The sequence below is a fragment of the Martes martes genome (genome assembly GCF_963455335.1).
Source record: "Martes martes genome assembly, chromosome: 11".
Lineage (NCBI taxonomy): Eukaryota > Metazoa > Chordata > Mammalia > Carnivora > Mustelidae > Martes > Martes martes.
Window position 1 is genome coordinate 19739490 of NC_137899.1, and position 11724 is coordinate 19751213.

At 41.6% G+C, this 11724-nt stretch overlaps 1 protein-coding gene across 1 annotated transcript in view; it reads right to left on the reverse strand.

Annotated features, from left to right (window-relative positions):
* DLD (dihydrolipoamide dehydrogenase) overlaps positions 1–10375 on the reverse strand; it is a 30817-nt gene extending 20442 nt beyond the window's left edge. The window contains exons 1-2 of the mRNA XM_080818692.1: positions 10248–10375; positions 8252–8330 (exon numbers count right to left, since the gene is read on the reverse strand). Of these exons, the coding sequence (XP_080674818.1) occupies positions 8252–8330; positions 10248–10286 (118 nt within the window). The 5' untranslated portion in view covers positions 10287–10375. The remainder of the gene's footprint in view (positions 1–8251; positions 8331–10247) is intronic.
* Positions 10376–11724: the final 1349 nt, after the last annotated feature.

Consider the following 11724-nt stretch of genomic DNA (forward strand, 5'->3'; position numbering starts at 1 on the left):
AGGGAAGCAGGCTCCCTGTTGAGCAGAGAGCCTGATGTGGGGCTCGATCCCAGGACCCTGAGATCATGACCCAAGCCAAAGGCAGAGAGGCTTAACCCCACTGAGCCACCCAGGCGCCCCATAAAAATACAAAATTAAAAAAACAAACAAACAAAAAAAAAGAACTTTGTATCAGCAACCTTAGGAATGTAATAATTATAACACTAATGGAAACGTCCAATTATTCCCACTATTCTCAAGCCAACTTCAAATAAAGCTACAATCACTTATAAGACTTAGGAGAGAGTTTCCCTTACTTCTCCCCACCCTCCCAAACTATACTTACAACCCCAAGCACTTAGCAGTATATAACACATTTTCACATCTATTACCCTTTCTGATTCTCAGAACTTCCTAGGAGGAGAAAAGCCTTATAACTGACATTTCACAGATAAAAAACGCTAGGTTCAGAGAGGTCATTTAACTTGCCCAAGGTCACCTAGCAAGTGGGTCACAGAGGCAAAATTAAGCTTTTTGTCTTGCAGTGATCATTCCGTTATTCAACAGTATTTTATTCTCAAATTTAAACTAACATAAATGAAAACCCTGAGAGCACTAATCAAGTTTATAATTACTAGCTATCTGACCTGAGAACAGTTGAACCTGCTTTACCTTCGGCTGCCCTATCTACACAAAATAAAGACCACACACACAAAAAAAAACCTCCTTCATAGGATCGTAATACAGAATAAAACAGCATATATAAATAACTTAGCATAGTACCGGGGCGCCTGGGTGGCTCAGTGGGTTAAGCCTCTGCCTTCAGCTCAGGTCATGATCTCAGGGTCCTGGGATCGAGCCCCGCATCAGGCTCTCTGCTCGGCAGGAAGCCTGCTTCCCCCTCTCCCTCTGCCTGCCTCTCTGCCTACTTGTAATGTCTCTCTCTCTCTCTCTCTCTTTAAAAAAAAAACTTAGCATAGTACCTGGAACATACATAATAAGTATTTGCTATATGGTAGCTATATTCTGACCTATGAAGATACCAACTTTTAATTTCTGGTCACCCCCTCTCCAACAAAACACCACTCCCCAGGCATGGGAGTGCTAGTATCATCAAAAAACCTTTGCTGGCCTGAAAAGAATCACAGAACCTCAGCGATGGAAGATAACTAAGAAGTTACCCAACTGACAAAATCTAAGAATCCTTCCTACTAAATAAATAAAAGGACTTATTCTTTTTGGTTATATCGGATGATAATTAGGATTACTCAGTACATGAAAAAAAATATACAGTCAGTCCAATACATGAAAAAATTATTGCTTCCATTTTCACTGATCCATTTGTGCTCTTTGGCGATACTGCCTGGTTCCCTGATTCATGTTCAGAATTAAGTATATAAGAAAACATATATCTATTTTCAAATTTTGAACGAAATGATGGCCTAAACAGCATCCCTTAATTTGGGTTCTAATTTTTAATGCACAGTAATCAAACATAAGCTACAAAAACAGGGTTTTTTGTTGAATTTTTAACATCTATTCTGGTTAAAATATGTTTACTGAGTAAATTTAAATATAGAAAAGCCCAAAAAAGTTGAGTTTCATTTCCCAATGTAATCTTAGATTTTTTTCTTAAGTATACAAAATACAAGAAATTCAGAACTAGTCACCTCTCACTAAAGATACTGTATGCACCATTCCATCAGAATACCACTAACATGCTATGGAGCACAAAAATAAAGGGGGGGATGTAAAGTCTTTACAGATGGGTCAGCGGAGAATACAGGAGGGTGTGATTCTGTGACAAACATTCAAAAGCAAGCCAGTATTTAGGGGATATCTGCAATATACTTGGAAATGTATCAAATAAGGTGGACTGATAGGTAAATGAAAGAACAGAACGGTGATAATTTAAGTACAGTAAAATGTTAGTGGAAGAATCAGAGTGTTCACTGAAAAATTCTTACAACTTTTCTAAATGTTTGCAATTTTTCACAATAAAATGTTAGAAAAACCAACCAGTTGGCTTGTACCAAAAGCTGCATGCAAGTAAAGTTTACAACACAATATTCTGACACACCATACCCTTGTCAAAAAGCATTTGTCAGTTTGGTTTTCACATACAGTTTTAAAAATCAGGATATAGACCTATTGGTTCAGTGAAACAGATCAAGGAATATTTGATGGAAAGTTTTACAAAATTAGCATTAGCCTTTCAGAATGGAAAAGAAAAACTGAACAGGATATACAAATTGGTATCATGAGAGAAAGATGACTAAGTTAGAAATATGGCAGAAGACAGGTGGATAGCAATTCGCATTTTAGGAGGCAGTGAACTAACTGGAGAAAGCTATCAGGTCCATACTTTAAAAAATAATGGGGTACAGTCAGGGGTGACTAACTTCAACAGACATAGCAGTTAATGCCATGAAATGCACTGAAAGAGAAAAAGCAGGAAAAAGTATTCTACTAATGTTACTTAACGGTATCATTGTGAAGAAAATAAGCACACCATGTTATCAAGGATACCAATGAAGTCAAGGTGTCAAGTTACAAATCAATTACAGTCATCAACCAGTTGCAAGACGTATACTGACAAGTCAGTCTGAGATAGTATCTACCATATTGGTAATTTACCATGTACCAGGCAGTGAGCTAAATGTTTCCTGTTGTCTTATTTAAGCCTCCTTATGTCTCCATGACACAATTATTACACCTCCATTTCATATGGAGAAAATAAGCCTAAGAGTAACTAAATAACCTGCATTAGGCTACCCAACTAGTAATGTGGGCAGGTTTCAAAGTAGGTTCTTTCTATTCAGAAGCCTTTGCTCCAATACCTTTCTGTTCTAATACATTCAAAACACTAGGGTGATCTCATAATCTCTCCAGGGCCATCAGGAACTCCAAGAAGCTCCTTCATTATCCTAACAGAACCCACAAATACTAATGAATATCCACCTTTTGTGGAAATCACTGCCTTCAATAACCTGATATTATAGTTAGGGAAAACAGGCACATATCAAAATTAGATAAATCAAGTTTATTTTTAAAAATTAAAAAAAGGAGTAAGAAAAGAGGTCTCATAAGGCAGTAATCATTAATTACCACATTCACAACATGAGTTTAAGAACGACTTGGTGGGCGCCTGGGTGGCTCAGTGGGTTAAGCCGCTGCCTTCAGCTCAAGTCATGATCTCAAGGTCCTGGGATCAAGTCCCACATCGGGCTCTCTGCTCAGCAGACAGCCTGCTTCCCCCCCCCCCCCCCTGCCTGCCTCTCTGCCTACTTGTGATCTCTGTCAAATAAATAAATAAAATCTTTAAAAAAAAAAAAAAGAACGACTTGGTAAGATTTATTTATTGTTGGGGTGAGGGGTCTATTTTTAAATTATCAATGACCTTAATCTCCAACCTATTTTAATGACCCTTCCACGCCCTATACTTGTCATCACCCAAAACCGCTCAGCTTCTAAAATCCTGAATTCTTTTTTTTTTTTTTAAAGATTTTATTTATTCATTTGACAAAGAGAGATCACAAGTAGGCAGAGAGGCAGGCAGAGAGAGTGAGAGGGAAGCAGGCTCCCTGCCGAGCAGAGAGCCCGATGCGGGACTCGATCCCAGGCCCTGAGATCATGATCTGAGCCGAAGGCAGCGGCTTAAACCACTGAGCCACCCAGGTGCCCCTAAAATCCTGAACTCTAATACTCTACTTTCTGATGATAACTCTACAACCTCCCCTAACCTATTAAGGAGAAATACACTTAAAGACAAAAAGGATATAAAGTTAAAAAAAAAAAAAAAAAAAGGAAAGAAAAACTCGAGACTCGAGTTCAAATATGGGCTTCTACCTCTTCCTAAATCCTTGGGAAACTATATAATCTCTCTGGCTTTGATGTAACATAGGAATAAGTGACAGTAATACCTACATCCCACCGTTGTGAGGTCAGAGAAAATGTCTGTCAAGACCCTGGGAGGAGGGCAGATGCACGAGACACTCAATACATGTTTCTTCCCTTCCCAGATCCACCTCCCAATCTCTCAGCCTCCATTCTCACTCTCACCCTACACACTGCTACCCCACTGTTATCTTTCACTAAAATCTGACTCAGATATTACTCTCTCCTCCTTCATTGGTCTGCCTTTCTTTCTCAACAAACATTTACTGAGCACCAGCAACTGTGCCAGGTGCTAAGGAAGGTTTCCCCGTCTCTTGTTGGATAAAATCGAAGCTCCAAACCTCTTCTTTAGCCTCATCGTCCACCACACTCTGCTCATGCACCAATACCATGCAGTTTAAGCTTCAGCAACAATGAATTACTGTTAGCTTACACCCACAGAATTACAATGGTCCACCTATATACATTCTGTTCCATCTACCTAGAAAAATAAATGCTGACAGCATGCATTTCACATTAGGCACTACTCTAAGGTCTAGGGATATCTATAAACAACACAGCCCTGGTTCTTATAGTCTAATGAGAGAGGAAGAAAAACCATTACAATAAAAACGCCAATCTGCAACCAGAATGACCTTTAAAAACAAACCACTATCACGCCTCCGCTTAAACCATTCCAATGGCTTCCAACTGCCCTTAAAAGAGAGTTAGGGTCTTTCATTATCTGCAGAGGTCATCAACCCATCTGCAACACACATCAGGCACGCTGGCCCTTTCCAAGCTCCTCAAAGACACTACGTCCTTCTCACATCGAAATACTCCCACACGCTGTTCCTTCTAACTGGAACACCTCTTCCCAGACCCACTCCCACCTCAACATGTTTCAGGTATCAACATCATTTCCTTAGGAGAGAATTCTGTGACCATTCACAATCCACATACAGATTTCACTGCTCCCTATGCTTAGCCTGTGGAGTCATTATCACAATTGCTTACTGGATGTTTGTCTTCCCCAAATGGACTATAAACTCTATAAAAGCTGCATCTTGTCTGACTCATTCACTGCTATATCCCAGCAACCAGCCCAATAACTAGCACATAGTGCATATTACATATTCTCTATTTGTTGAACTAATGAATGAATGAATGTAGCAAATGTGAGTGACTTAAGGACTAGGAGTTCATTCCTGTCATGAAATAGAAGGTCCTATCAATAATACACATTACTCTTCACATTTTGATGAACTTCATTCATACAGATATTCGAACATCTTCCAGATTTTTTTTAAGACCGTATTTATTTAGTCAAGAGAGAGAGCACGAGCAAGAGTGCACAAGAAAGAGCACAGTGTGTAGGGGGTGCAGGGGAAGCATGCTCCCCACTGAACAAGAAGCCCAATGCTGGACTCGATTCTGGACCATGGGATCATGACATGAGACGAAGGCAGATGCTTAACCAACTGCCCCCTTGCAGAAGTTTTAACAGGACTGTGTTATATATAATAAACTTTGAACTTCTCAAGCTGGTCTGATCAACCAGTACTCCCTGGAAGCGGACCAAACAAAACAGAGATTAAGATGGAGGTTCTAGAGTTGAGGAATTTTCCCAGTTCTGTCACTTCCTAGCTGGGACCTATCTTGACTCAGCACCTCCACATATAAAATGGGGAAAACAGCAGCACATATCTTGTCGATGGCAACAAGGATTAAAGACTGCCTGAGACAGAGTAAGCGCTCAGGGAATCAGTTACAATTAGTGTAGCTGTTGCTGGGGATTTACTTCATACCAGATGCCAAAATGGGTGATTCTGATAAAGCAACAACTAAACCAGACATGGTCCCATTTCTCATATTTATTCAATAAATACGTCTGAGTACCTACTGTACCACTCCAGGCGCTAAACAATCACAGTCCCCGCCCTAACGAAGTGTAAATCCTTGGGGAAAAGACAGCTGTTAAATAAACACCTCAGGGGCACCTGAGGTTAAGTTTTGACTCTTGGTTTCAGTTAAGTGTCTGACTCTCAGTTTCGGCTCAGGTCATTATCTCAGAGTCACGAGCTCAAGCCCCGAATTCAGCTCCACACTAGAGCTCGAAGTCTGCCCGTCCCTCTCCCGTCCCCTACTTGCACACATGTGCTTTCGTGCTGGCTCGCTCTCTCTCGACTCTCCAAGATAAATAAAATCTTTAAAATAACAAATAAATGCCTCAGATAAATACAAACATGAACACACAATGCTTGTTACTTCACGCAACCAAAGACTTTACACACTGTATTAATGTGAGTACTAAGGGATTTATAATTTATTCAATGTCAAGGAATCACTACACAATTTGATTTACAAGTACTCGGTTACCCTCATTCCATGAAAATCTAAGATTCTGCTCAGACTACCTGGCAAATAGAAGGCACTGAATAAATCGTTGTTGATTAATTCCAAAGGTGAAGAATTAGCCACAACGTCTTTAATTACCTGCTCTGGAAACAAAAATCTAACATTTCTCCTATTGCTTAAGAAAAAGTACTATTCCCATTTAAGAAAGACAACTGATATATGCCAAGTATACCCCAATAAAACTGTAAGGAAAAAAAAAGGAACAAAGGGTATAATGGGGGGGAGGCTGGATGGCTCAGTCAGTCAGGCCTGGAGACTCTTGGTTTCAACTCAGGTCATGATCTCACAGTCATGGGATCCACCCCATGTTGGGCTCTACAGTCAGTGCAGAGTCTGCTTCAGATTCTCTCTCCCCCTTCCTCCCACTCACTCACTCTCAAATAAATAAATAAAATCTTAAAAAAAAATTCCTTTGTAAACAAATATGAAACATTTCTTTAAAATGTTTCATATTTTTTAAAAATTATTTTTTTAATTTTAAATTTTTTTTAAAATACCATTTTTTTAAAAAGGTATAATGGGTCCAACCATTTTCCCCCACCATCAAATTAGTACTTTTTAAAGGATTTATTGCCCTTTCTAAAGCTAGGTAAATCATTCACTGTTGATCATTGGTGACAGGAATCCTCCCACTACTCTTTCTTCCAGAAATAAAATATCTCAGATGATACTAGTTTGACAGCATTTAAGGTACAGGATAAAATTATTTCAGAGAATGCAGGGACACTAATGGTCACACTTCCCCCCAACTAATGGTTTCTACAAGAAAGTTTTTTTTTTTTTTTAAATATTTTATTTATTTGACAGAGACCACAAGTAGACAGAGAGGCAGGCAGAGAGAGAGGAGGAAGCAGGCTCCCCATGGAGCAGAGACCCCCGACGTGGGGCTCGATCCCAGGACCCTAGGATCTTGACCTGAGCAGAAGGCAGAGGCTTTAACCCACTGAGCCACCCAGGTGCCCCTCTACAAGAAAGTTTTAATGCAACTTTACTTATATGGGTGATTCAGGTAAATGTCAAAACAGATGACTTCAAATAACTAATACCCAGTGGGACCAGGAGGCCAAAATACCTTACTACAAGCCCATTAACTTTCTGTTTTAAAAAACAAAATATATGTCCTTTATAGAAATGTCAAAAATATTAAAAAAAAAAAAAAAAAGACGACGACAACGAAGAAGAAGAAGAAAATACCCACATTCCATAGCTTCCTTTCAGGGTGTATCCTTCCAGTCTTTAAAATAATGTTTTTGACAAGCCAATCAGACTTTTGAATTGGGATGTCAAAAAGTCATCTCACCATTCTAACAGTGTCAAACCACCAACACACTTAATCTTACACAGTGGACAGAATTTTAACTTTTTAAATGTAAACATTAAAAATAACTCCCCTGCTCAAAACCCTTCAGTAGTTTTTCCGTCACACTTGGAATAAAATCCAAACTCCTTCACCTGACTTCACAGTCCTCCATGATCTGATCCCTGCTTACCTCTCTGCTGTCACATCCTATGGGTCTCCGCTCCAGCCACACCTGCCTTCCTATGACTTAAACCTCACAATCTAATTCTCACCTCAGACTCTTCTCACTGCTGTTTCCCTCTGCCTAAAATAACCTCACTCCCTCTCTTCACTCAGATGTCATCTCCTTAGAAAAGCTCTGACACCCTATCTAAAACAGTCTTTTTTACTCCCAGTTACCTGCTTTTATTTTCAATCTCTAACCAAAATATTTACCTGTTACTTGAGTATTTTTTTTTTTTTACCAGCAGACTGTCAGTTCCAAAAAAGCAGGGCTTTGCCTAGTTCACTACCTACACACAGTAGGTGCTCAATAAACATTTAAGCGAATAAACACATGAACAAATGAATTCTATGACAGATTACTTATTAGTTGTTCTAACATTCACTTACTTTTACATTTAAACAGAAAGGAACTATGAATCAATATGAGGAAAAACTGTTTTACTAAATACTTACTTGGTTGATCTGCATAAGTTCTCAGAGGCACTGCAGAAACTCCCTGTAAGCCATGAGATATTCGACTGAAATGGCCTCTCTGGAAAAAAGAAAAAAAAAAACGTTGTATTATGTAAAATATGAATTCGAAACAAAACTACTGAAGGTTAACGAGAATGTAAGGACTTGGGAGCAAATGTGTCAAGCACTTATTATTTATGTATCTTCCACTGTCACACAGAGGTTACATATCAATTTCTCTCTCCTTTTTTTAAAGACTTTATTTATTTGTCAGAGAGAGAGAGAGAGAGAGAGAGAGCGTGAGCACAAGCAGCAGGCAGAGCAGGCAGAGGGAGAAGCAGGCTCCCTGCCAAGCAAGGAGCCCAATGGGGGACTCAAGCCCAGGACCCAGGGATCATGACCTGAGCTGAAGGCAGCCGCTTAACCGACTGAGCCACCCAGGCGTCCCAATTTCTCCTCTTTCATAACAACAATTACTTAAACTTTAGAACCCCAGTTCCCCATACTATCTTTTCATTATGAATATTCAATAAACCATCTCAGACCAATATAGGCTAAAGCCCAACAAAAAAGTGTTATTCAGTGGTATTGGTGTTATTAAATTTTCAGAAAGCATGGCTAATTTTTGCTGCCAGGGATCATTTTAATGTCACAATTAAAACTCTTAAAAGTTCTAGGGGCACCTGGGTGGCGGTTAAGTGTCTGCTTTTGGCTCCGGTCATGATCCCAGGGTCCTGGGACAGAGTCCCATGCCGGGCTCCCTGCTTACATGGGAGCCTACTTCTCCCTCTGCCTCTTCCCCCATCCCCGGCTCATGTGCACTCGCTCACTCTCTGTCTCTCAAATAAATAATATCTTTTTTTAAAAAGGACTCTTAAAGTTCTAATTTAAGTACTCAATAATCTTTACATTACAATCCTCTACTTGTAATTATTGTTTCCTAACTCAAACTACCTCACCCCATCTATGAAAATGCTCCTTAATAGTTAATGGGAATAGAAAATTAGACAAGATCACTTGGGAAAATGCACTACTACTGACATTCAAGAGCTACTACAATTTCACAAAGTGCATCATAATCCCCACAACAATCTCTATGAATGTCCACTCTTTCCTGTGAACAGTGAAGCACAAAGAAACAATGCAAATAGCTCTTATGGGAGGCAGTGATGAAACCCTCACTCCTGTAGCAATGTTCTCTCCTCCAAGGCAACTCAAAACACATGAGATCAGAACAGCAAACCAAAGAGGAGCAACGTCAGTCCTAACTTCTCGTCCCAGTTCTGCCTCTGCCTAGAAGTATGATTACACTAACTCTCAGGAGCACAGATTACTCATGTTAGGAACCAAAAAGTCCAATTACTATGCTACCTTTAAGGTATCCACCAATGCACCACCCAGCCACGATCCCACATGTACACAATCCGGCTGTATTCGGTACGTGGACGAAGAGGGAAAGCTGTCCTAACGGTAAGCAGCTGCGATTAAAAATGCAAGCCTCTAGGAGAGAAGGCAGTGAACACTAGCTGAAAGCTGCAAACAATGAAGAGGCCTTTGAGGAATTCCCAGGGCCACCTGTCAGGGCTGACTGCCTCTGGGTGTTTCAAGGAGTGGCCCCAAGGTTACCTGCCCAATGCCACGCAGGGGCTCGGATTAGGATTAGTAAAAGGTAGCGAGTATGAAAAGCGCAGACGGGTCAAGTGCGATTTCTACTTCCTCTGCCAAGGTAAAGCGGCCTGTGCATGACCCGCATGCCCCAGACGCGAGGCTTGAGGGCGGACTGCTGGCCGTCACACAACGGGCGGGGCGGCTTCACCGCACGGGTCCCCGCTCCGGCCGCCGCCGGGCCAGAGCCTGCTCAGGGGCGGGGCCGCGGGGTGGTCCCGGCCACTCCGCCCGCCTCTCTCGACCCCGCCAATTAGGCCGCCTCCCGGACCCCGTCAGCGGGGCCTTCTGCGCCTCTGGCTCGGCACAACCCCACTCGCTCGGCCCTCACCTTGGCCAAGGAGCAGTACACACGACTCCAGCTCTGCATCTTGCCTCTCAACTTTCCTTTCCGCCAGTGCTTCCTCGTCCGCTAAGCTCCTCGGCCGCCTCGCCAAGGTCTCCCCGCCCTGCGCATGCACAGGCGCAGCCTACGTCATGGGTCGGGAGCAGCGCGATTGGTCCGCGCCTCTAGGGCCCACGGGACTAGGCGTTTCTGTCAAGCGCCGAGTCGTGCGCTGTCGTAAGAAGCGTAGTGCTTTCTGGCAGCGCGGGATTGCGGTACCATTTTGCCGGTGGTATGGAAATGTGAGGAGTTGAAATGCGATCTTATACTTGGAGGACGAGATAAATAAACAAGACTGTCGTTTGCTTCATGCACGCCGCAGAAAGTGAGGATTGAGAGGTTCTAGGTTGTGCTAAACTGAGGAATCTCCGCATTTTCCAGGCATCGCCTCCGCAGCAACCATATGAAGGATTAGAAGCATTACAGTTAATTGGATGAGGCCCTGAGAGGTTCATACCCCCGAGGTCGCGCAGGGGAAAGATGACTGCTTTAGAACTAACCTCTCCCCACAAAGTAAACGCTGTGTAAGGGATAGGGCTGCAGACGTTGCATCACCAACATCCTACTCTAAGCTAACTGGCAAAACAAAAAACACTCTCTTTTCTCTGTTCGAGCAAATTAAAATTCGGTGGGGTCGTGGATGAGATTTTAGGTTTCCATGAGGAGCCAAGAAAACATTGTCGTCAAGACTGAGTATTGAGGGGGCACCTGGGTGGCACAGTTGTTAAGCATCTGCTTTCGGCTCAGGTCATGATCCCAGGATCTTGGGATCGAGCCCCACATAGGGCTCCCTGCTCTGCTGGAAAGCCTGTTTCTCCCACTTCCCCTGCTTGTGTTCCCTCTCTTGCTGTCTCTCTCTATATCAAATAAATAAATAAAAATCTTTTAAAAAAAAAAAAAAAAAGACTGAGTATTGAGGTTTAAGGTCTGATTCTTGTTTTGTGATAGCTATATAGAATAAAACCTAATTGTGCATTTCTTGACGTTTACTGCTCAGGCACTGTGCTGGGCTCTGTGGATTTAGACGCTAGTTAGAAATGACGCATTACCTAACTATGCTCAGTCTTAGGGGAGAAGGTAGGAATGGTGTTTATTTAGTGTTTGTTACAGAGGCTGCTAGTAGTCACCCAAATTCCATTCTCCCTGTCCTTCCTTTTGTACATAGCTTTTTAGCCATCTTAACCATTTTCATGGCTTTAGCACCTGCCTACATACACGGATAACTCCTAGATCCTTATCTCCAGTCTGCACTTTTCTCCAAATCTCTAATTCCATATTTTCAATTGTCTGCTGAACACGTCCAACTGGATGATCTGCCAGCACCTCAGTTTAAATTATCCAGTATCTTATTTAAAAATGCATATTTTCTCACTTATATTTATGATTAATGATACCTCCAAAGAGCCAATGATCCATAGTAAAA